At 54.6% G+C, this 25129-nt stretch overlaps 3 protein-coding genes across 17 annotated transcripts in view; 1 reads left to right on the top strand and 2 right to left on the bottom strand.

Annotated features, from left to right (window-relative positions):
- The window catches only part of NAV1 (neuron navigator 1), a 67023-nt gene extending 64074 nt beyond the window's left edge, over positions 1–2949 (bottom strand). For all 13 annotated transcript variants that reach the window (XM_040535498.1, XM_040535493.1, XM_040535492.1 and 10 more), the window contains exon 1: positions 2843–2949. The gene's annotated coding sequence lies outside the window, so the exon portion shown is untranslated. The remainder of the gene's footprint in view (positions 1–2842) is intronic.
- Positions 2950–3541: 592 nt separating this feature from the next.
- On the top strand, positions 3542–9744 carry LOC121059105 (arginyl aminopeptidase). Of its 2 annotated transcripts, none has more exons than XM_040535513.1 (11): positions 3542–3972; positions 4153–4293; positions 5767–5915; positions 6560–6676; positions 6786–7021; positions 7525–7638; positions 7784–7896; positions 8158–8266; positions 8624–8848; positions 9200–9342; positions 9468–9744. In XM_040535513.1, the coding sequence occupies exons 1-11, from the start codon at positions 3565–3567 to the stop codon at positions 9633–9635; spliced, it is 1923 nt and encodes a 640-aa protein (XP_040391447.1). In that variant the 5' UTR covers positions 3542–3564; the 3' UTR covers positions 9636–9744. The 2 variants fall into 2 exon arrangements, with proteins under 2 accessions (XP_040391447.1, XP_040391446.1); XM_040535512.1 differs by lacking the exon at positions 4153–4293 and adding an exon at positions 4338–4478.
- Positions 9745–12651: 2907 nt separating this feature from the next.
- The window catches only part of LZTR1 (leucine zipper like transcription regulator 1), a 38383-nt gene continuing 25905 nt past the window's right edge, over positions 12652–25129 (bottom strand). For both annotated transcript variants that reach the window (XM_040535510.1, XM_040535511.1), the window contains 8 exons: positions 24234–24417; positions 22246–22415; positions 20141–20297; positions 19230–19356; positions 17972–18121; positions 17662–17767; positions 16403–16483; positions 12652–13468 (listed from right to left, as the gene is read on the bottom strand). In XM_040535510.1, coding sequence (XP_040391444.1) covers positions 13352–13468; positions 16403–16483; positions 17662–17767; positions 17972–18121; positions 19230–19356; positions 20141–20297; positions 22246–22415; positions 24234–24417 — 1092 coding nt within the window. In that variant the 3' untranslated portion in view covers positions 12652–13351. The remainder of the gene's footprint in view (positions 13469–16402; positions 16484–17661; positions 17768–17971; positions 18122–19229; positions 19357–20140; positions 20298–22245; positions 22416–24233; positions 24418–25129) is intronic.

Below are 25129 nucleotides of genomic sequence, written 5' to 3' on the forward strand. Positions count from 1 at the left end.
GGAGAGCCTGAGCATCCCCCAAGCATCCCCTGAGCATCCCCCGAGCATCCTGCCTGCCCGCAGCGAGGAGAGCCGTGCTCCAGCTTCCTCCCTTTCCCCCTGTGGCATAGATGTCTCCCCTGGAAAGAGCCCAGAGAGGGAGAGGGGAGAGAAAAGCAAGGAAAATCGTGGGGGGGGATGGAGGAAGGGGTGGAGGAGAAGCCATGAGTCAATGCCCAGCCCCACGCCGAGGGAGTTTCCGCTGCCCTGCTGCCGGAGGTGACGCGGCCCGGCCGCATCCGCACCGTGGGGCTGTGTCCGGTGACAGCCGAGGATGAGGATGGAGACGACCACAGCCTCGCTGGGCTCTGCACCCCCGTGCCCCCACCCTGACGGCCCAGCCTCCTGCTGAGAGTGGCTGTGCCAGGTGCCCCGGGGTGCCCAGAGCCCCAAAACCCAGCCCCTGCGGCTCCCACGAGGCCACCACGGGGTTGTCCCCGCCTGGGTGGCCGCATCAGGATGTGGTTTTGGTGGCAGCGCGTGGGAAAGCCCTGCCCAGCACGGCCCACTGCCCACCAGCAGGGGCATAGGGGAAAGGCGGCCGGCACCAGGGAAAATCAGGGAATCGGGGAAATCACAGAATGGTTGGGTCAGAAGGGACCTTAAAGCCCACCTGCTTCCAGCCCCCTGCCATGGGCACAACGCCTCCCCCAGCCCCGGCTGCCCCCAGCCCCATCCAGCTGCCAGCTCACGTCCAGTATTTCTGCCACCAATGTCCCCAAGCCGTTCTCTGCAGGGCCACCCCCAGCCCGTGTGGGCATCACCCTGACCCCGGGGACGCCTGCAGCCCGAACCCACACCCAGCTCCCACCCCAAACCCGCCCTCTGCAGCACTGTGCAGACCGGCAGAGCCTCATTCCCACATCCCAGAGGGAAGAGGATGCCAAGACGCCAGTGCCACCACCCCAGGGGGGCTCCTGGGCAATGAGCATGGTGGCTTGTCCCCACCTGCCCCCTCCTCACGCAATGCCTGGAGGTACCCTAGCCCCAGGTGCCTCCAGGGCTGCATCCAGGGTCCTGGATCCATCCCCTCCACGGCTGAACCCCGCTCTGGGGGCCACGCTGTAAATCACAGAGGGTGAAAGCCCCAATGGGTGCGCAGCATCCCCCCGTGGGGCTGCACCAAGGCTGTGAACCCAGGGGTTAATCCGGCTGTGCCCAAATTTCCATGCCCCTGAAGCCCTCGCTCAGGCAGCACAAAGCTCGTCAGGGGCCACTTGCTAATGAGCAGGGCTCAGGACCCTCCCTCAACCCCGGGGAGTGGTCAGGAGCCACTGGGGTGGGTTTGTGCCCCACCTGGGAGCATTCAAGGAGGACCCATGGGCTTTGCCAAGTTTGCTGCCAACCTGCAAGATGTGCCTCAGCTTCCCCATGTGATGCCTGCAGAAATGCCGGGGCTGTCAGCCGAGCCACCGCCTGCACCCGCGTCCCACAACAGGTCCTGGCCCCCCAGGAATCATTTCTGAGCACACGCAGGGGCTGGCGCTTCCCAGGCCTGACCCCAGGAGCCTGGGGACTGATGCTGCTCCCCATGTGCCCTGGGTGGGAGGCAGGGGGAGAACGGGGACACCTGGCCCCGGTCCCACTCATCCCCTGCGGGGCCCAGCCCCACTGCAGCCCAGGGCCGGAAACACCTTTTTCCTGTCCGTGGGCAGGAAAAGCTCCCAGCTCAGATATTTATACCCCGCTGCCCCGTGGGGCCGGCCCCACCTCCCCGCAGCAGCCCTGGCCGCACCCCCAGCCCCGCTCCAGGCCCCACCACCCCCCGGCCTCATCCTCGCTCCCATTCCCTTCCTTGTCCCCATTCCTGTCCCCGTTCCCGTTTTTATGGCTCCCTGCACACCGGGACTCACCTGGACCCCCCCCAGCACAGAGGACGAGGCCTGGATCCCACCCTGGGACCCAAACGACGGGGGGGACCCAGCCCCCAGCCTGCCCCCCCTACACCCCACACCCCGCACCGCAGGGCCGTGTCGGATGGGGAGCGATGCCCGGGGGGAAACTGAGGCAGGGGCAGGGCCGGGGGGTGGCGAGCCAGGAGCAGGCTGCGAGCCCAGGGGCCGCATCGAGCCCAGGGCTCAGGAATTGGGGCGATACCGGGCGAGCGAGGGGGGCAGCGGCGGGACTTCGCCCCCACTGCTGGGAATTTGGGTGCCCACGTCCTGCGTTGCTGCCCCTCTCCAAAACGCCCTGCAGGGGTGCGGGGCTGCTCGGACGTCCGCCGGGAGCCCTCCGAGCCGCAGCAGCACTCCCGGCCACGCGTGGGCTCCTGGCTTCCCTCCCAGCTGGGATTTTCCGAGGTGAGACCCCGGAGAGCGGCGAACGCGTGCCGTGGGCGTCCATGCCCAGGACGCTTCGCCTACCCCTGCGCAGGGCTCGCACCCATTTCGGAGGTGCGGAGCCGCACTCGGAGCCCGCCCGAACCCTGCGGGCCCCCCGGTGCTGAGCCGGGATCCTCCGGTGCCACCGGGAGCCGTCTGACCGCAGCGGGGCCGGGGACACCGAGACCCAGCGCCACGAAGTCCCCGCTGCCCTCCGGCTGTCCCGGCCCCGTGCCTCGGTTTCCCCACTCGCTTCCTGCGGCTCCCCCGGGAGACCCCGAGCCGGGGACAGGCGACAGCGGGAGGGGGGCACCGGGACACGGGAGGAAGGGACCCCCGGCACCGGCCGGGCCGGGCTGAAGGAACGGGACCCCCGGGGGACCCTGCCCCGACAGCCCCGTGTCCCCTGGGTGTCCCCTCCTGGGTGTCCCCTCGGGGATGTCCCCCCCCGGGGCGTCCCCCCCCGGCCCCCCAGCACTCACCGCCGCCGCCCGGCCCCGCTCAGCTCCCGGCGCCGCCTCCCCAGCGGCAGCGGCGCGGACTCGAAGCGAGCGCCGGGCCCGGGGAGCGGCGGGGAGGAGCCGCGCAGGCCCGGCCCCCCCCGGCCCGCCGCAGGACGGCCCCGAGCACGGGGGGGGTGGGGGCAACGAGCCGGGGGGGGGGGCAGCACCACGGCGCCCCAGGAGCCCGCACCCCACGGGTTCCCCCCCGCCACGAATCCCCCTCCCACGGGTCCCCCCCCCCCCCGGGACCCTCCGCTCCCCCAGGACCCCCTCCATACGCCCCCCCCCCCCCCACGGGTCCCCCCCACGCCCCGTTCCCCCGAGCCCCCCCAAACGCCCCCGCCTCTACGGAACCCCCCACGGGGCCCACACCCCAAGGGTCCACCACGCTTGTCGCCCCCCCCAAGTCCCCCCCCATGACCCCCGCCCCCCGAGCCCGCACCCTCAGGACCCCCCGCGCTCTTCACTCGCCCCCCCCCCGGAACTCCCCCCCCCCGCACCCCTCAGACCCCCCCCCCGTCCCCCCATGCCCTCCCCCCCACGAGTCCCCCCCCCCCTTTCCACGGAGCCCGCACCCCCCATGATCCCCCCCCCCCCGGAGCTCCCCCCCCCTTCCCACCCCCCTCCGCCCCCCCTCCACCCCCCGCCCCCTTCCCCGCCCCTCCCCGCCCTCCCCCCCCCCCCCACCCGCCGCAGCAGCCATGGCGGCGGGGCCGGCCCGGGATACGGCGACGGCCACGGGGGGGGCGGCTGCGGCCCCCTTCTCGCTGCTCCACCTGCACCTGGAGCTGGGGGTCGCCTTCGGCTCGGGGGGGGGCGCGGGGCGGCTGCGGGGGGCGGCGCGCTTGGAGCTGCGCTGCCTGCGCCCGGGGGGCCGGGCCCTGGTGCTGGACTCGCACCCGACGCTGGAGGTGCGGGGGGCGACCCTGCTGCCCGCCCCCCCCGGGGCCGAGAGCGAGGCCGATGGCGGCGGAGGCCGGGAGCTGCCCTTCGAGAGCCTCCCGTTCGCCAGCTACGGCTCGGCGCTGAGCCTCGCCCTGCCCCGGGAGCCGCGGCCCGGGCAGCTGCTGGCCGTGCGCATCGACTACGAGGCGGGCGAGGGGCCCGGGGTGAGCGGGGGGGCGAGGGGCCGGGGAGGGTCCGCAGAGGGGGCTCGGGGACGCGGGGACGGCTCCCACCCCGTCCCGAAGGCGGCCGGCGTGGGGCGAGCCGGGGACCGAGGTGGGCTCCGGGTGGCGAGCGGACGCCCGCCGCCCCCTCACCGCCGTGCTGTTCCCCCTGTGCTGCAGATGTCGTGGCTGGCCTCCTCCCAGACCGCCCAGAAGGAGAAGCCTTTCCTCTATACCTCTGGCTTCCCTGTGCTCAACAGGTCCTTCTTCCCCGGCTTCCACACCCCGGGCACGAAGAGCACCTACTCGGCACGGGTCCAGGTAAAGCCCCGCCGCTCACAGCGCTGTCTCTTGTCTCTCGCCAGGTGTGCTGGCTCACCCCCGAGCAGACAGCGGGGAAGCAGAAGCCCTTTATGTACACTCAAGGCCAGGCCGTCCTGAATAGATCCTTTTTCCCTGGCTTTGACACTCCAGCAGTTAAATGCACATACTCGGCCACGGTGCAGGTAAGCGGCTCCCCGGGAGGGGCGCGGGGCACAAACCCCGCCGCCTTCCCGAAGCTCTCCTAGAGCAAAGCCCTCGCCGTGCTCCCGTCCGGAGGTGCTCGAGGGGCAGGAAGCCGCCGGCTTCCCGCAGGATGCCCCGGACGCGTTCGGGTGCTGCAGGACTGCTGCCCGGAGCCCGTGCGGCCGCAGGTTCGAGACGATTTGGAGCATTACGCTCCAAATCCCCCCTGCAGGCCCCCAGCAGAGAAGGCAGTGACAAATATTTAGCTTGTACTTTATTTTCCTCTACAAGTACGCCCGGCCCGAGTCGCTCCTCTCGCCTTTCCCCACCCTTCCCCAGCCACCGCTGCGGCCTCTGGTTTGTGCATGACAGCGGGTGCGTGCCGGGCGATGTGCTGAAAGCTTTTGCCTCCGAGCAGGACGCTGCTAAAATGCTCTGTGCTTGATGCCAAAATGCCAGTGAGCAGCTGGGATTAGCTGGGTGCTTGAACCTCTCGGGTCTCCTCGTGGGGATGCAGCTGCCTGAGTAATTCCTCTGAATTGTTAACGTGGAAAACCCAGCTTGGTCCCCTAGCAGGCGGCAGGTGCCTTCCCCTTTTTGTTTAGCCCCAAACCAAGTCGCTCACACCCAGGTCCGTCCCCTCTCCTGGGGGAGCGCAGCCAGCAGCAGCGCTGCTGGGGGGTGAGGGATGCTGCTGGGGGCTGTAACGCTGATGGTACACCGAGGCCGTGGCATCGGCTGGTGATGCAGGAATTTATTTTTCTCCCCCTTGCTCTAAATTCTTCCCTGAAAGTTGGAGCAAAGCTCCCTCCTGAAGGGCGAGCACAGGGCTCATGTGTTGGAAAACCCCGGTGCAGGGATCGGTGCCGCAGGAACCGTGCTCTCCCCAGCACCGCCAGGCTCACCTCCTGCCTGTCCCGCAGCCACCGGGCTGGCGGAGCCACTGCGGAGCTTACTGGGGCCTGATGAACCGGGATAACGAGCTGTTGTGCAAGGACGGGGAGGAGAGCTGCTTTCTGTAGGGCACGTGCTGATTCCTGCCTTCCTGTTCTGCTCCCCGCTGCGCCCCTGCACCCTGCAGCACCAGGGCTCACCGTGTGCCTCTGTTGCTGTGTTGCTGTGCTCAGCCGCTTTGTCCCAAATGCTGTGGTGCAGAAGGGATGGTTGCGAGCAGCACGGCTGGCGGGGGTTTGGCGCTGGGGACACGTAGTGGGGTCCCCAGCCGGGCTGGATGACACCCCGCTTCGTGCAGCGCAGATCTGATGGACGTTTTGTCCATGTTTCCAGGTCCCCGAGGGCTTCACGGCGGTGATGAGCGCCACAACCTGGGAGAAGCAGAAAGACAACACCTTCGTCTTCAAGATGGACCATCCCATCCCCTCCTACCTGATCGCCCTGGCTGTTGGGGACATCGTGTCTGCTGAAGTTGGCCCAAGGTAAGCGCCTGCAGAAGCAACCTGTGCATTAAGTCACGGCCGTGGGAGCCACCGCTTGCTGTGGAGCCCAGGAGGAGTCCTGGGCAGCGCTTTGTGTCAGCCCTGTGCACGTGGGAAAGGGCAGCGCATGCCCACCGCCAAGCAAAGGTCCCACATCTCTTCCCCAGGCTGGTCGTTGGAGCTCCCGGCTGCTCCAGCAGCCATATAAAAGCCCTTTGGCATTCGGACTAGGAAAGAGATTGCAACAGTTGGACTCTCGTTTGCTTTGTTTACCACCAGGCTTTTATGTTGTCGCAGAATAAACACGTGCGGTTATTGTCTGATGAAGCAACAGGGTGAAAGTCCCCTCATGGTTAACGCTTCCTCTTGTTGGCACTGGCCAAGCACATGACTTGCAGGAGGTCTCCGCCTGCGCGACGATTGTCCTGCAGGGTCCCCCGGTGCTGCCTCCTCCTGCTGCAGACACAATGCACTGATCAGGGCAGGGTGGGGGGATCTCTTTGGGGGCACCTGCTCGGCTCTGGACGAGGCCCCGACTCAGAGGGGTCACTCAGTGGGGCCGAATGCCCCCCGAAGTCCCCGCTCCTCGGCGTCCAGAGGGACCCCCTTCCCTTGCTCGGTCTGAGCTCTGTTGGTCTCTGCAGGAGCCGTGTCTGGGCCGAGCCCTGCCTGATCGAGGCTGCTAAGAAGGAGTACGACGGGGTGATCGAGGAGTTCCTGGCCGTGGGCGAGAAACTCTTTGGACCCTATGTTTGGGGCAGGTATGAGGGGCCCTGTTCCTTGGGGCAGGGGATGGAGCATCCCCCGGCCCTGGGCCGCGGCTGCAGGCAGAGGTGGCTCTGTACCGAGCCGCCAGCTCTTCCCTGCCAGGTACGACGTCCTGTTCATGCCGCCCTCGTTCCCCTTCGGCGGGATGGAGAACCCCTGCATCACCTTCGTGACGCCCTGCCTGCTGGCCGGGGACCGTTCCCTGGTGGACGTCATCATCCACGAGATCTCCCACAGCTGGTTTGGCAACCTGGTCACCAACGCCACCTGGGGCGAGTTCTGGCTGAACGAGGGCTTCACCATGTATGCCCAGAGGCGCATTTCCACCGAGGTCTACGGTGCGTGGCCGTGCCCGGGGTCTGCGGGCAGCCGGGTTTTGGGGTCTGTGGAGGCTCTGCGCCTGCCTCCGAGAGCTGCACGTGGGACCAGGGCCCGTACCGCATCCTGCAGGAGACGAACAGCGCTCTGCCAAGCACCGGGGTTTCTTGTTAACAGCAACCAAACTCGTGTCAGGCGTGGATGGAGCCGCCACATCCCCGTAGCAGGGACGTGGGGCGCTGCCGGGCTGGGGAGCAGCGATCTCGCCCAGCCTCACCTTTCCTTTGCCCTCCCAGCTCCCTGGCAGCGTGACCTCTGGCTAACCCAGGGCTGCGCTGCTGCGCTTCCCACCCAAATGCCTCCTTCCCCCAGCGACGGGGCTGGCCCGGCAGCTGCTCCCCCAGCCAGCAAGGCTCACTCCGCTTGCCCCTTGTAGCAGCACCCATCACCTTCTCACCGCGTGGGGCAGGAACGCGAAGCGTGCGGGTCGGGGTCTCCAAACGCCTCCATTTGTCCCCGCCAGGTTCAGCCTACACCTGCCTGGAGGCTGCCACGGGCAGGGCCCTGCTGCGCCAGCACATGGACAACACCGGGGAGGACCATCCGCTCAACAAGCTCCGGGTGGTGATCGAGCCAGGTCCGTGGGAGCCCCCGTGGGTGGTGCTGGTGGTGCCCGAGGCTGCGCAGGGCTGTGCTCCGTGCGGAAAGCGTGAATCCGCGTGCGCCGCTCGTTTTGCAGAGCAGCAGGTCGGTTGTGAGCGGTTTCCCTTCTCCCCTGCCAGGCGTCAACCCGGACGACACGTACAACGAGACTCCCTACGAGAAGGGGTTCTGCTTCGTCAGCTACCTGGCGCATCTCGTGGGGGACCAGGGCAAGTTCGACGCCTTCCTGCAGGTAGGCGGAGGGACGGCGCGCCCGTGCTGGGGAGCTTGGGGCAAACTGGGGCTGGGCGACACGAAATGCTGCGGTGGGAGGAAGGAACACGGGGAGCCGGGAAGGAAGGGCTGAGCTGGGTGGGTGAGGAGAGGGGGGAACAGAGGTGGTCCCAGGGGGGTGACAAGGGTTGAGCGTGGCAGCAGATGGAGGGGGTGTTAGGGGATGTGCTGGGGGAAGGCAGCGAGCATGCATGGCAACCCACCCCGGCTGTCCCCACAGGCCTACGTGGAGCGGTTCAAGTTCCAGAGCATCACAGCAGATGATGCCCTCAATTTCTTCCTGGAATACTTCCCCGAGCTGAAGAAGCAAGGCGTGGACTCGCTCCCAGGTCAGTGGCGGCTGCCAGGCCCTGGGCACTGCTCTGCAGCACAGCCCTCGGCGGTCCCAGAGCCTTCTTCCACCTGAGCATGGAGAGCTGCTGAGCCTGGCTCTGGGGATGATGAGAGCTTGGCAAGAGCACTGCTGTGTCTACTGCCTCCTCTCCGCTGGGCTTTTCTTCTGGCACTGGTCTCGCTGCAGACCACGTGTGTGTTAACTCCTGTGCTCAGCGGGGACGGGGCTCAGCCCTGCCCGGTGCCAAAGCCCGTGCCTGGTGTGAGCTTCGTGGGGCTGCCGCCGCTGAGGTGCAAACCGAGCCCTGCCCAGGTGGGGCCCCCCCCAGCTCTCCCTCCCTGCCTCACCGCAGGCTTGGAGTTCGATCGCTGGCTGAACACGCCGGGCTGGCCGCCCTTCCTGCCCGACCTCTCCCCGGGGCAACAGCTGATGAAGCCGGCGGACGAGCTGGCGGAGCTGTGGGCAGCCGACAGCTTGAACGTGGAGGCGATCGAAGCCGTGGACATCGCGGCCTGGAAGACGTACCAGCTGGTCTACTTCCTGGACCAGCTCCTGCAGAAGTCGCCCCTACCCGAAGGTGAGGGCCTGGCGCCCAGGGGAAACCCAGGGTGGCATCACACGTGGCCCAGGCTGTTGGCCGGGGATGTGAGGGCATCACCAGGACGTGTTGGTGCACATCAGTTGGGGATGTCCCCTGGGGACACGTGTGTGGTGGCAGCACAGAGCCCAGCCGTCCCCAGGCTGGCTTGGCCGTGGTGTCACCACCTGCGTTCGCCTCTCCTCGCCCCCGCTGCCGAGCGAGCGCTGCACCCGCACGGCCTCACCCAGCCCTGGGGTGCCGGGGAGCCCGGGGCCGGGAGGATTCGCAGCGGGGCCAGGGTGAGCTCCGGGGCCCCGTGGGAGCAGAGGCGATCGTTCTCTCTCCCAGGCAATGTGGAGAGGCTGAGCGCGATGTACCCGAAGATCTCCAAGGCCCAGAACGCCGAGCTGCGGCTGCGCTGGTGCCAGATCATCCTCAAGAACAACCACGAGTCCGAGTACAGCAAGGTCAAGGACTTCCTCCACAGCCAGGTTTGTCCCATCCCTCTGAGGGGACGAGGGTGACACCGGGGGGATGCAGGACCCCCTGGTCAGCCCCAGCCCTCCCCCTGCTGCAGTGGAGGTGGCTGGGGCCCGACCGCGTCTCTCTCCGGCAGGGGAAGCAGAAGTACACCCTGCCCCTGTACCGCGCCATGTGGGGCGGCTCGGAGGCAGCCCGGGCGCTGGCCGTGGAAACCTTCTCGGCCACGGCCGCCCAGCTCCACGTCAACGTCCAGAACTACGTCAAGAAGATCCTGGGCTTGGAGGGGGCAGAGAAGGCGTGAGCGGAGAACGGGGTGCTCCTGCCCTTGCCCACCTGGGGCGCTTCCTCTGGGGCAAGCCCTCAGTGAGGTCTCACTGCACATATTTCCTTATTAAATTTTATAATTTTTACCTTTTTGTGCTTTAAGTATTTCCAGCAGTCCCTGTGCAGCTTCAGCATGAGTTTGTGCTCCTCCCGGCCAGGAACCATCCCGAGGCCCCCAGGGTTTACCTGGAGGGATGGGCCTGGTACGGAGGCCTCTGGTCCTCTGCTGGGGGCCCGGGGGTCCCTGCATCACCTTGGGATGCTGCCCCCCGCCCCGGCTTCAGCCCCACCCTGCCCCGTGCCCTGCAGAAAATGAGGTGGGACTTGTTCTCCTGCAGGGCTCCGTGTGGCTGCAGCTGTGAGCCCTGCCTTTCTCCGCCTGTCTCTTCTGGAGCTGGGGTCTGCGTCCCCGTGTAGGCTGTGCCTCCTCTCCCTGGGGCTCAGTTTGGGGCTGGGGAGGGCAGGATGCGTCCCTGCTGTGCCACCTCTGCCCTGGGCAGAACAGGGCCCTGCCACGGGCCAGCAGCACGACAAACCCCACAGATTTGTGAGCAAACAGGGAACTTAGTGTGGGAGCTGCCATCCAGCCTCGGTGCAGGGATCAGGGATGGAGCCTGGCCCCACGGACCTGCGGTGCAGGAGCAGCAGCTGGGTCAAGACCATCCCCTAAGCCTGGCCCTTAGATGCAGGGAGCGACTCTAACAGATTTCTGAGCAGCAGCGTAATGGCTGTGGGGGCTCCAGCCCAGGCGCAGCCTAATGGGCTTTTAGACAGAGGCGTTCCATCAGGAGAAGAACCGTCTGCTCTGGTGAGCAGCCAGGCGCTGACAGCAAACCGCATGGCAAGGGGCAGCGAACCCGAGCTGACACGTACACGGTGCTGCACGGAAGCGGCTGTGGGTGTTTTGCTGGGGTAACTCCCACAGAGGCTGGACAATGATGGAATGACAATGACATGATTTAAGCGCTTTACAGAGCCAATGTGGCCTACACAGGGAGACTGCAGGAACAGGACAAGGAGCAAGCTCGAAAGCGATGTAGATACTTGTCCCCACCAAGTGCAAGACCAAGAGCACGTTCCCTGAAGCCAAATTCCAACACAAAGCTGCCAAGGGCCACGCCAGCACCATGAACCCTGGGATCCTGCTGGCCACAAAGGCCCCCGAGGCCAGTGGCTGGACAGGGTGCGCTACGGTGGAGCTGGGAGCACTCGACTGCCTTAGGAAGCACAAACCCAGCCTTGCTGGAGCTCACCCTGCTCAAGTGCCTTGGGAAGCAGCTGTTTGCTGCAGCTCCTGCAGGAGCTTTGTGCAGAGGACAGCCAGAGGTGCACCTAAGGGGATGGCAGCACCGTTCCCTTTGGGCTGTGCACCCCTTGCTCCTGGGGGGGAGGTCAGCCCGCGCCCCACGAGCAGCTCTGGCACCTCCTGGCCTCCTTCCCCCTGCCCCAGGAGGGCACAGGCTCGGGCTGGGCAGCGCCAGCCTTGCCCGCCAGCAGCCCACGGCTCCTCTTTGTGCTGGCTGCAATTCCCAGCTCCCTGCACAACAGCAGCCCAGAGGCAAAGCACAAAACAACAGAGCAGCTCCATTGCCTGCAGTTTTTCAGCCAATATACCCCACTGATGCAAGTCTGACCAAGCACTGAGGTCACTGGAGCATACACCCAGGCTAAGCCAAAACCACCTCCGAAACAAAGACGCCTGCAGCGCCCAGCTCTGAGGGTACAGAGCGCACATTTCATCGCTGATGTGCTCAGAAATAAACTCCAAACCCCAAATCATTGGAGAAAATAGTCAAAGGGGCTGGCTGAAGTCACGGATGAAGTCACCTTCCTCACCAGGCTGTGCATCTTTGGAAAATGGGTGTCCTCTAGTGGATTCAGCTTTGCTGAAAATCACTTTTAGTATTATTACTTGTCGCTTATAACCTGCTCCATTAGCAACCCTGCTTTCCCAGGGAAAATGTAGATCATTGGCACAATTAACATAACCCCTGACAAGAGACTTCATTAGCTCTGAGGCATCTGGAAATAATCCCCCAGGCTGAAAAAGACTCCTTGGCTCTCAGATATATCTGCCACCTCTGGTCGGACTCACCTGAGCAAGCCCTCAGCTGGGATCAAGTGGTCCACAAAGCAGTTCCCTTGGATTAAGTAAAACTACAGCTTCTCCTCTGCACAGAGACCGCAATGCCCTCAGCATACCGAAACACGTGTGCATGTAGTGCTACAGGACGTCGATGAGGAGCTCACACCTCGCACTGGGCCAGGAACTGACACCCTGAGTACAGCCACAAGGGCTGCAGCTCCCAGGTGGGCTCCTCAGCTGCTCCAGCTGCAGTCAGCTCTTGCCCTTTCAAGAAGCCCAGAAGAGTAGCACTACCTCTGGGCTGCCTTCTGCTTCGCACGCATTTCTCAGGCAGCAAGAAAGGGAGCGTAAACCCGCCCCGTGAATCTCCTCCACCCAACCGCCAGCTACTGCTAACGCATGTGGCTGGGCTTCGACCTGCTGTGCTGCTTCCTCCCGGTCCCGCTGGGTGGATGGGGATGGGAGTTTGTGGTCCCAGGACCTCTACATGCTGCTGCGACGTAAGGCAAGACAAGATGTTGATCCTCAGCCTCTGTCCCTCCCTCTTCTGGGCTGTCTCGGTGGCTCTCAGCAGGGCAGGGGAGCAGCTTGGTCAGCAGACATTTAACCACCAGCTGATGCCCTCCCAAGCTGCACAACTGAGGTAAAAGCTTCTCTGTCCCCTCTGCAGTGCAAGAAGCATCCTGCACGGCCGGGGGCTGCAGCAGGGAGGGAAGAGCAGCTGCATCTGAACTGGCTGGGAAGGGCGCGCTGCCATCACTCACCTTCCTGCAACGAAGACACTTCAGCGTAAAATTAGTAACAAGCTGTAGCACAGACATTTATTTTTTAACAAAGTGACCTTCATCAAGCTAAGAGTTCTTGTCGCTTAATTTTCTCCAAAATGAAAGCCAAGTCAATCGTGTAATGCAGGGAGATGATGTTAACTCTTTATTAATATACTGATATTGAAAGGCTTAGTGAGACAGGATTAATGGATTTGATGGTCAGAAAGGAACGCTGTAATCTTCTAGTTTGACCTGCAGCAGAGCATAGGCCTGGACTTCCTGCAGCCCACCAATCCAGGCAGTTGCAAAAGGGCTTATCTTTTAATCCATGCCATGGGGAGTCTCTGAAAAGTCACTACAGTCTGGCCCAACAGTCAGCTTCACTGCTAACACCACGCTCTCTGTTTCCAGTTTTGTTATATCTGACTTCCACTTACAGCCCCGGGCTGTTTCAACTGAACTTCTTTAAATAGTATTCTTTAAATACTGTGTTTCAAAATATTAATGACTCTCTTATTTGTGACTGCTTTTACTTTACAGTATATAGGAGCAATAACGGGCTTGATTCGGAACTTAGTTATCCCCAAACTATGTGGAATTAATTAATTCCTTAATGGTTTCAATTTTACATTTGCGTAACGGAGACCAAACCCTTCTCCATGAAGGTACAAACCAAGCAAATCCACAGGAGAGTAACTCAGCTGTCCACGCTCCTCTTGGCCGTCTGCTATATTGTGTAGACACTATGAGCAGCTCAGTACGGAATGGTAAAAAGAGAGTCAGCTGTAAAGTGTTAGATTTTTGAGAAAAAAATTGAAAAGTCCGATTTACCAAAGCATGTCATATGTCTGAGCCCAGCTCTGCACACTGCTTGTCTGATATGTGGTTAGCTAACGACTCTATGATGTCAAGAAGGAGTGGCTGACTCAGGGAGCGGAGGTTTGGCAACTTGGAGACCTTCAAGGAAAAGAAAAACAAAACAGAAGAACACAAAGAAATTAAAACCCTCCCCAAATCACAGCTGATGTACCATCGTCTTCCCCCTGCCACCCCACATGAACACGCCGGTCAGGCAAGTCACGGCTGGGCGCGTGCTGCGTGAAATTACAATTGTGGAGCTGGGAAGCAGAAAATGGCCCACGGGAGCTCAACTCGTGACTTCCTGCACTTTCATTCCACTTTCAGACTGCTGCATGGAGGGGGTGGGAATGCAGAACAGCAGAAATGCTGACCCCAGCACTGCCTCTCCAAGAAAGGAGAAATTACTATTCGTAATGACAATTCCGCTGTTACAGGATGCAGACGAAGCACCCTCCTAAAAGCAAACCTGGGCAGCAGCACAGCCTTGGACTTCGAAGTCTGTGTGTGTTCCTACCGACCTCCAGATCATCTGAACTTGACTGAGGACCTGATCTCTTCACTCCTCTGTGCTCCCAAGGAGAGGTGGTACTTTAAAGCAGAGCCCTGTTCAGTATCCACGCTGGTTTTGCTGGTATGCCTCCCGCAGTCAAAGCGGGCCACTGCAGCACTAGCCAACCAAAACCTTTGCCACATCAAATATATGTGAATCTACAACATGTCGTATGTTGTAGAGCACATCTTTATGCTCCTAGGCTGCTCAGAAGCTCAACTGCTATCAAAAGGGAGCTCTAGGCTTTCCTGTCCTCCACATCTTTCTAGAACCAAGCCAGCAATCCCTCCTTCTGCAGTTATTAACACCCCTGTCCAGCCTTGAAAGCAGACTGCCTAAAAGCCTGTCCACTTATCCAACCCGTATTATCTGATCTAATAAAATAAATCACCTCACTTTAAGGAGCTCATCTGTGATAAAGCATAAAGATATTCTGAGCATCTTCTGAAACCCTGGAAGGAAACCACTGAGTGCACTTTCAGAAGGAGCTCAGGATAATACCTGCTTGAAATCATGTGCCCAAAATAAGAGGGCAGGAGGACTGGGAGGGAAAAATACCCCGGTGACACTGCTGGGAATCCTGCTCTGTGTCAAGAGGCACACACTGCAGAAGAACAGATCAGAGCTGGTGTCGAAACACAATCAAACGCTTCAGAACAGCAGTTTTATTAGGGCTTTTGCACAGTGCTGACACACAAAAGCCTAAATACACAGTGCCCAAACTACTGAACCTCTGAGAACAGCTCTTCAATTGGTGTTCTTACTGCTGGGAAAACTCTTTAACGCTCTGAATCAAGAGCAACATTAACCAAGCTGGAAGAACGGGAGATCACAACAGCCATATACCCAGCCTGTCTAAGCCTTGATGACCCGCCAGCCAGGCTTGCACAGCAAGAACAAATCACCTTTCAGAGTCTGTGGCATGCAAGGGAGCAGAACAGCAAGCATTCCTGCCCAGCCACGCACACACAGTCACACAGCGCTGGGCCAAAAATCACACACTGGAGCCTCTCAGGCCAAGCACAAACATTGCATAAATAAGATTTCTTGCACATCTGCTTGACAGTCTTCCAGCCACATTTTGATGAAAACTGTCCTAACAGTCAACAGTTTAAATATAAAACATTTCCACATATTCTGGCTAGTGAAGATGAGTACAATTGAGTAACACCCTTTAGTTCAGATCTTTTTTTCTGAAATGTTGCAATATTCATTTCCCCCCAGTACATTCTGGTGAGAATCACTCCAACCTGTTTGTCTTCCTGTGGCCTCCACTGGGAAGGACCATGAGATTTCAGCTCGCGGGGACTACAGCACAGTGACCCCAAACCCGAGGAGCTGTCCCAACCACCTGTCTGTCCTGTAGCCTGCAGTGGGGCCGTTCCCCACCCCATGCTGAAGTTGGGCCCCTCTGCAGGATCCACGAGGCCAGAAGAAAATGTGTAAGACAAAGCCAGGGGCTGTAACCTCGTGCTGAGGTCCCTCCACCAGGCGTGGGATTCCTGGATGCTGGCTCCACTCTCAAAGCTTCTTATACATTTTTAGTGATTTCTGAGTGTAAAACTCATTAAATTTGGGCAACTTAGGCATTTAATAAAGAGCCCGAATACCTCCCTCTGACTATCCAATCTCTAGATACCAGCTGGACCTAGCAGAGCTTTCCTTCCCTGTGGGCAGCAACAGGAGGACCGTGAGATTAAATATACCGAAGATAGAGAGCTCCTTGAATACTAGCTATGGCATTATTACCAGGAAGTATGTAGCATCCAGAAATCCCAATTCACAGTCCCTGTGATATACCTACCAGTTTCAACAATGTTAACAGTTGTGCAACAAACTGGTGACATGCTGGGAAACTCTCACGGAGGGATCGTGTGTCATACGAGCAACAGGATGACAATACCCTTAATACTCTCAAATGAGGACAGGAATATCAGCACATCAGGCTCATGACCTTTTCTATCCCCAGTGCATCATCCTGTGTGGTTTCCATGTTTTGATACATGGAAACCACAAAAAGCCCAGCCAGGACATGGTAATCAGCCTTTTGAGCACACGACAATATAACATCTATGACAGCGAGAATACTTCAACAGAAATACGAACACCACACTTGTAGCTACCAGTGAAAGAGAAAATCATGCATTCGATACATGACAAACTTATCTTGTTATACACACAGGAACCCAACGATGGCGTGGCACAAAATTAACAACTGGAACAAGCGGAAATGGAAGCAATTCTGTGCAACTTCTGTTTTGGAAGGTGTCTGCATTTCCAGACTAGATTGTTCTAGTCTTTTATTTATTTTTAATGTTAAAAGTGTGCCTAGCAGACTTGTCAGAGCCAAGGACATGCAGCCAGCTCTCAGCTGTCTCACATGAGGAAGAATGAAATGGATTCCTACATTAATGTGTCTTTAACCAACGCAGAGACAGAGGACAGCAGCTCTCAAAAGCCCCAGAAAAGATGCAACCAACCTTGGTGAACTGGTGAACAATGATGTGCAGACAGTGCCTCTTCATGTCCAGGGCCTGGGTCTTGTCAGCTGCCTCCAAAATCTACAGCAAAAGCAAAGGTAGGGTTTTCCTTCTGCATTGCTCAGACGTACGGTGCACAAGTACTGTTCTGACTCACAGGAGATAATTCCTCTGAGCTACAGAAACATCAATGTTTTTCATTACAAACCTGAATCTTTTCTAAACTAATCAGAAATAAGCCTTGGATTTAAAATGTGTGGAGTGCTCAGGAGATAATTAGCAGGAAACTGCAGGTCTGTTTCAGAGCCAGGTTCCCTGAAGTGCCCCAGTGAGACTGGCGTGGGCAAGAGCCAAGAGCAGTCAACGCAGGCTTTGATTCTGCTCATGTTGCAGAGGGTTCAGTTTTCTACCAAGCAAATGGCTTGCTTTTTGCCAAGTAAATGGCTTTTTCAAGGAGTATTTTTGTTGCCACTTCATCGCCAGATCCTGTCTGATAGAACAAGACTAACATCACCTGCACACCACCGTTTGCTCCGGTACAAGTGTCTACTGAAAAAAGGATTTGGAGATGGCTGCTGAGCCTACAGTACGTCGTAAAACGCCCTTTAGAAGCTCTGTGGGATGAGGAGCTCAAAAGGAACACCCTGGTGGCCAGTCGAGCAATACCTCCTAACACTTCAGCACTAATGACCCCAGGAGCAGACAAGGAAACAAAGCTGCTGGAGGCTGCGTTCCTGCATTCACGTCAGTCGTTCAGGGCCGCTGTCCTCAGGAGGGGCTGCGCAGTCTCAGGGGATGCCACTTGGGAAATGACTCAGTGAACCTGGCACTGGGGGTACCAAACCCACAACAAGGGACGTGAATGAACCGACAGCGATTCCTGCAAGAAACTACCTCATGTCTACCGTGTCAGATGACCATACTGGCACAGGGTCCCGTTAACACGCTCGCACACTTGAATCACCTGCAGCGTGGACAGGCAGCAGGCAAGCACGTTATGAAGAAGACAAGCTGTTTATAGTCCTGTAGCGTATTCTGATCTTATATTTCGCACGCTTTCCTACACAAACATGGCCCTTATTCCAATGCATTCAACTCTTCCCTACAAAATCCTACAGTAGCTTTATCTTAAAAGGTACACACCTTTACAGCCTACAGCTTCAAGTAAATTTTTTTTTCAAAAAAAGAATAAATCCTAGGCCCACGGGACCAGACTCTTTGGCACTCTTGTACCATTAAAGTTAGTTGGGGACAATTACCTGGAGTACGTTCTCCACTGTAACATTCATTTCTAGGTTCTGCTTGCAGTACGCTTGCAGTCTGTTGTTGGAGAAGCCGTAATAGTAAGGTGCAGCAAAGAGGTAGCTGTTAATCTCATTAAGGAAAAAAAAAAGGTAAAGCAGAGGTAGCAGCACTGATTGTAAATGCAAATGCAATGACAGAAGTTAAAATGGTGTTCCCACTGCTAATGCAGCCCTGACAATCCTCATCCTGAGCCTGGCAATGCAGAGCTGAGGCACTGTACATGCACTTTAGACAGATACGTAATTACTTCAGATTTAAGGATACAGGGAGTCTTCAGGAGGCATGTTTACTTCTCCATAATAAATATATCTAAGCATAGATTCAAATGCTTGTTTGCTGGGAACCATTTCACCTATAGAAATATTCACTTGCCCATCTTCTGGCATGAAGGAACGGAACATGGCTTCAAAGTAACTGGAAAAGGAAGTAAGACTAATGTAACACATTCTGCAGACAGGCAGTTTAACTCACTACTGTTCAAAGGCAGTTATGAAGCACTGCAGGTTCCAAAGAAGTAAATGCAGGTGATAACCTGGGCAAAAACATTGCTAAATCATTGTTTCATATATGTCTGCCTGTAAGAGTACTCCAAACATAATCCCCATCATTTCCATCAACACTACCTGAATTTGTCTGTTTCTTGAAAATTAGGACACACAGTCCTTTGATTTTTGTCTAATTTGCATAAAACCCAGCAGAAAGCTTAAAGCATTATGGATTTCCTTGCTATCTCCAGGCTGTAACTGCCACTCATGCATCAGGGTTTCTTTTAAAGAGTTGTGAAATGTTGCTGGTAACATACTATGGTAACTAATACTGAATATTATTACTGGGACTGGAAAAAACTTGCGGCAGTATTTGAAGTAGAAATTTGATGTGAACACCTACTGTCTTGCAGGACATAAAGGTGAAGTTACACAGAACACACAAGGAAGGGACAAACCTACTTCTTCCAAACAATGCGGAGGGAGAACAGAATGCATCTTCAGAAGGGTGAACTACTTGCCTCTGCAGCAAAGTATAGGAACAATCTAGTCTCTGTTATGCACCATTTTTTTTTCTATGCTTATTCATACCCAGTCTTAAATATCAGCAGGTGAGAAAGAGATTCAAGTTTCACATGATTCAAATGGATGTTCACCATCAGAACTCTTTCTGAGCTCACTGGACATCTGTTGCTTTCCACTTCACTAAAACAGCCTTATGCTTTACACCATTTTTCCTTCTCGTGATTTTAAAGATTCTTTGTCCTGCACTGCAGCTTCTTACACACTCTCTAGAGAGTCTCTACAATTTTAATTTCCTTCTATCTTCCCCTGCTGGGTATCAAATTGAAAAATATTTAATCACTGTTGCTTAAAGGCTTATTACACTTCTTGAGCAAAGCTACATCTTATACTTGATGTGGATACAAAGTTCCTCCCTGTCTTATACAAAAAGCAAGCTGACCCACAGACTGCACAGCACTGAGTTTTACGCATACAATATTTTTTATAGTTTTAATGAACAGTGACTCACTCACCTGGAACGGGCTGCTAGGATTGCTTTGTGGGCTGGCCGTGGGTGGCCATCCAAGAGGAGGATGATATCACAGAATTCAATCCCAGCTCCTTCAAGGTAAGCCTTCATGTCCTGAATTAAAGAAGTTCCTGAAAGTCAACACGGTGAAATAGTTAAAAACATGATAGTTCCAGCTGACCAGGTGCTGTCAAACTAACATATGGCCAAGTCATAGCTCCAGGCCCTCTTTCCTTTGGGACCCTTGGGGTGAGCAGAAGACAGGCCCTTCCACATCATCTTGGAGCAAAATGAGTTTCATCCTTCCCTACCACAAGCCCTTACCTGCTGCCCATCCCAGAAACATACCCAGCAACTCTGCTTTCAAACTGGTGACAGCAAGCTTCTGCTCTTCTTGTCTTCCACTAACTCTTTTTTTCTTGGTTAATTTTTCCATGCTTTCTTTCTCTCTTTGTCTCTCATGGTAAAATCATCACTGGCTTAGTCCCAAAATCCTCTTCCTCACTCCTGCTTCTTCTTTGGTATAAACCTGTGAGAGGCCAATGCCTCCACTCAGCTCGGTTACCTTCTACTCCACTTAAACTGAAGGTCTACTGCCTTTTCTTTGAATCATTTTTTTATATCTTTCCAATCCTTCTGCCTCTTCTCTCTCTGCACAGAATCAGGATATGTTATTGCAAGGAGAACAGGACTAAATTTAATATAACCTCCCATGTATTTTAACGGGGATAATGTTCTGATTGAAGCCCAATGGAGAAAGAACTGGCATGTCCTGTCTTAGTCTGGGAGACAGCCTAATATAGTTACACCAACTGAAGAGTCAGTGGTCTACTCCCAGGCCATTTCCTAGATTAAACAAACTGCTAGCAACTCAAAAACACCACAGCTAATAATTTTATAAGGTATAAAAGTTACCAATGTCAAGTGGCTGATCGGAATGTGTTCGAACAGGAGGTTGCTGCTTTCTCCGTACAATCTCCACTATGAGGGATGAAGAAAGATGTTCAAATTCCTTCATCATTATTACCTGATTAAAATGTGATTCTTTCACCACGAAGTTCAGGCAATGTTCCTTTAAAAAAAAAATATTACTGTTTTTTGCATTAAGACATCCTACAGCATCACAGAAATGTTACACTGGTAAACAGCCATCTTTTTCTTACAAGCCTCCACATGGATCCTGCAGCTGCAACTATCAAATCTCTTCCTCACTAAGTGACCATCTAGGCTCCCACTTAAAGACAAAATCTGGGACAATTCTAAGTATCTAGAAAAACCTGACTAAGAAATAATGAGGGGAAGACTAATTGAATCCCATCCAGCTGCTCTGAAGATTTCTAAAACAGGAATCTCGGGAGATGCCAAAAACCTCATGAAGCTAACTAAGATTGGTTGCTATTTCATAATAATACATTATACAATTAGATACCAAAATTTAATTAGAAGAGTGAAGAGATCTTAACTCTTAATACTATCCAGTATTAAGAATTACAAAGAGGTACAAATAGCTTGAAGGATTTCCTTAGGAAATTGTGTGGGTTTTGTCTTAACCTTTTCTATAAAGGTTGCAAAGTCTGAAAGAGATCTTGCAAGCTCTTGTATGTCAAACTTGCTAGAAAAAGTCAATGTGGTAGAAAGAAGACAAATGAACCAGACCTAATGCTGAACAGTTAAAGGGACAAAAAAAAAAAATGGTACTCCATTTGCCAGTGTGAACCAATGCTTTCCCTCAGGATATTTTCATAAGCAAAAAATATAATCTACACCAGCTCACCATACGGTGAGCACAAAATTAAGCCAAAGAGTAATTAGTAATTTCCAGTTTTTGCCATGTTATTTCAGCTGGAATCTACAGGGATCTGTCTAGGACCCATCTGTAAAATGTTTTAAATAATGACTAGGGTGCCAGAAAGAGCAGCCTTCTGCAGATGGCAGCTAGCCATGAGGAATAACAAGCGCTTGAGAAGACAGGATGCCAATTCAAGATGATCCTGACAAAGTGGAGCGATGTGGAAGAGCCCCTGCCACCCCACTGCTAGCTAAGGCAGGTGGAGGTAGCTTGCTGATCTGACGTTATTGGCACCGGGTCCACCGATGCTGAGATACTCAGTTCTTGAGCTTCTGGGCACCTGATGGCACCACGGTCCTATGCACCAAAGGCTGTGCCAGCATCTACATAACTGCTGCTGACTCTGCTGCTGTTCTCCTGGATGCCTTTCCTTTGCCCAAATCCAGTGCAAAAAGAGTGCCTGAGGAAGTCCGGATGCATTCTGGCTTGTCTAGCCCCACTCCAGTAATGGTCAGCTTTATGGCCAAGTGATGGGCACAGGCTGTCCAAATCGGCACTGCATGACCTTGCACTGACCCTTGGACTTCAGTGGAGGAACTTCTCTGCAGCTTTTAGCAGGATTGGCTCTGGCCACTTTTGGTGAGAACCAGACCATCACAGCAAAAGCATGGTCTGAAGCCTTGGGGTATCAACTCTGCCACGTGTTTCAGCAAGTGCCTAAAAGCCCTTGGTCCCACTAGATGGAGGTGGGGAATTGCCCACATTAATTTATTAATTTATTTAATTAATTATTAATTTATTAAGTAATTAAATTGCCCACAAAATACATTGCTTTTCAGAAGAATGTTTTTCAGATAAAAGCGTGAGAGCTGTGTTTAGTTTTTCATCAAACCAGGTGAAAGAACCTGTTAGCAGGCTCTGCATTAAACAGTGGGGCCAGAAAATGCACTGGTTCCATCTTGCTGCAGGGAGAGTGAAGTGAAATGAGCCAAAGTCACCCTGCCCTGTTTATCCTACAGGACAGATATGTAAAAATATCAGACACTTATTGAAAAAACCTACGTAATTGTCACGAGCTCCTCCAGTACAATCCACACTAGCATATACCCAAGCAACTGTAATTATAGGGAAGAACAGAATTTGCAAAGCTGACAGGTTTTGCAAAACATTAATTACATCAAGATTTTTTTTTAATTTCTTATCAGTTACTTTGTATGCAAAATGTGATTACCTTTAGTTGATCCAGCTGAAGCTTGTTAGCATTTTCACACACAATGAGCACATTCTGCAGATCTACAGATGCTTCGATATACTGAAGGCAGAGCTGTTCCAGTCGAGAGAGCTTGAAGTTTAAGGCTAGTTTGTACACATCCATAATAAGTAGCACGTCCTGCACATGACCTGAAATCACAACAGATAAAACGCCCTTTCATAACTCTAGAGAGTTCACAAAACAAAAAGAGACACCTTTCTCAAAGCATTTCTTTTGCATCAACCTGAGCGTTCAAAACAGCAGAACAGGCAGCGATTGGTGAAGTATTTTTACAGAGAGAAAAATTCCATCGCTGCTTAGACTAAATCAGAAATTGGTACTAAAAAAAGAAATGAGTGGTCTTTCAAAATGGAGGCATGAAACAGCCACCCTGAAAGATTTTTTGGACAAGGTTTTTGTGACAATCGGGAGCACAATTTTTCAAGACCCTCAGAAGTCTCTAAACACGCTACCAAACTCCTAAACTAGCAGTCAGTTTTTCCGAAGTGTTCAGTTACTGACAGTTCTGTTGAAGTCCTTGGTATTTATGCAGTGTTAGCAATCAATTCCCTGATTTCAACAGGCCCTTACCAAGGCACGCTGTATTTATGCACGTACAGATCTGAGGTTGCTCTAGAAGAGAGGGCTGAAGGCAGAGGGGCAGCAGGGACCCAAGCTGACCACTGCAACGGGGCCGCTGAGAAACCACCTCCAGGAATAATCCTCCACAGCCTTTGCCTTCCTCACAGGGGATCTCAGGCCATCTGCTGTAACTACTTCTTGATAGAGAAAAGCCTTCTCGCATGTTATTTGGCTTCCCAGTGTCTAATAAGGAAAATCCCATTTGATAGGCGTGCCAAGTGTGATTAGCTCAGCCTCTGAAGCGATCCCCCAAGGCACTAACCTCTGAACTATGGGGAGCAACTAGGAATATGTAAGTCAGGACAGGACCATTGGAGGATCCCAGCAGACCGGTAACACTGCAGAAAGGTAAGCACCAGGGAGAACATGTGATAGGCTGGGGAGAAGGGCAAGAGGCTGCCTAGCCTGTAACAAAGGGAAAAGTTCAGTGTGATAATCCCTTGTTTGGTCTGGTTCTGTCCTGCGATGAGCGTACTGAGGATTAGTGAACCAGCTGAGAGCAGGATCTGGCAATGTCAGCAGAAGCCAGTGAGAAGGTTCCCTCATCCCCATTAATTAGGCTCTGCAGGGAAACCTTTGGGACAATTGCATACAAATTAATATTTTACTGAGAATTACCCTTTCCAGAGTGGATTGAAGCTGAAGCAAAGCTCCAGTGTTAGGGTAGATGCACCTCAGTTTAAATGACTGTGCCACGTGGCTGCAGTTTCCCTAGCCCCTCCAGCTGGAGTTCCCTCTGGGAACTGTGCCACCTCCCAACAGACCTCATCACTAAAACAAGGCCGTGAGTTAGACTTGCTGTGCTGAAGCTGAGATCTCTGGCTATTACTTCCTGGCCTCCAACTGCTTATAACTCAGTGATCTTCAAAGAATGCATCTAATGGGCTTCTTGAGGCATTCCTTTGGGTCGGCATTTTGAAGAAATGATAGGTATTGGCTTGCTCTGCTTTTCAGTGCACCCTCAGTTTGCAATGAGCCAAAACAATAGCAGAGAAAGGAAATAACCACAGGATGCATGGTCCTCCCAGACAGCTTGTGGTAATGTTCAAAACACCATGAATTTGTTTTTTGTTTTTTGTTTTTTTTCTTCCATCTTTTGGAAAGATCACTAACCAAACTTTCCTTGATGTTTGAAGATAATCAGGAAAAAACAGAAGCGCTGGTTAGCATGCTTTGATAGAAATTTGCAATATATATATAACTTTTTAGCTCAGGTAGGTCATTAAGTGCTTTTGTTTTATCCACAAATACTTGATTCTGCTCCATATCAAAATGAATGTTCGCTCCTCAGTTGCTAACATTTTGTTCTTATCCTGCTGTCCTACCTTTGCGAGGGTATTTTATTTTGTCCGTATACAGAAACTGCATGAGCACCTCGAAGGGCTGCGCTTCAGCCTCTCGGATGGGCACTTCCAGCAGTGGCTGCAGGCGACACAATTTGACATTCCCACCAATCCCATCCTTCTGACACGTTGGATGTCCCTCGTCTTCAATATCTTGCTTTGATTTCTAATAAGACAGAAAAAACACTGAAACATGGCAACAGTACTGTGTCAGCCAGCACACTTTACTAGCGAACCAAAGGAAAGATTTTTCTCATCACTGCATAATTTTCAAGACTCAAGACCTCATTATCTTCAAGATTATCTCCAAGATATAAATTAATTCATACGTATTAGAGACTTACTGTTTGTTCCATGCCACGTGACAAACACAGATGAGAACAAATGTGAGCTCCTGGATAAAGCTCAAAAGCAGGACCTCAGAAAAAGGGAATGAATTGCACTGAGCTCACACCTGCCCCCAGCAGGAACAGCATCTCTCCTTGCAAAGGAAGAAGGAAGATGCAGGACCAAGTTCCTCAGATCCCTGCCTTGCAAAGTCAGAGCTCAAGTGCTGCACAAGAGTATTTTAAGCCAGTCTCTTACTTTTAAGTTTCACTGTGACTACCTTTTCCATTGAAAATGAAGGGCTGTGGGGTGGCTAAGCAATTAACAAAGGGGCAATGAGGCATCCATGTCTTATTGTAGGTAGTGTGCTACCAGTTGCTCAAGAACAACAAAAAGTTTTCTGCTGAGAAGTTGTAAGTAACATTAACAGACAATGCCCCATACACACCAGACCGACTCCAGAAAAATCACAAAGCAGTAAGGTAAAAGAAACAGAGCCACACTCAAAACCTTAATCCTGCCATCCCTCTAATCTGTCTAATCTTGTAGGC

This window comes from Cygnus olor, chromosome 24 (genome assembly GCF_009769625.2).
Source record: "Cygnus olor isolate bCygOlo1 chromosome 24, bCygOlo1.pri.v2, whole genome shotgun sequence".
Classification (NCBI taxonomy): domain Eukaryota; kingdom Metazoa; phylum Chordata; class Aves; order Anseriformes; family Anatidae; genus Cygnus; species Cygnus olor.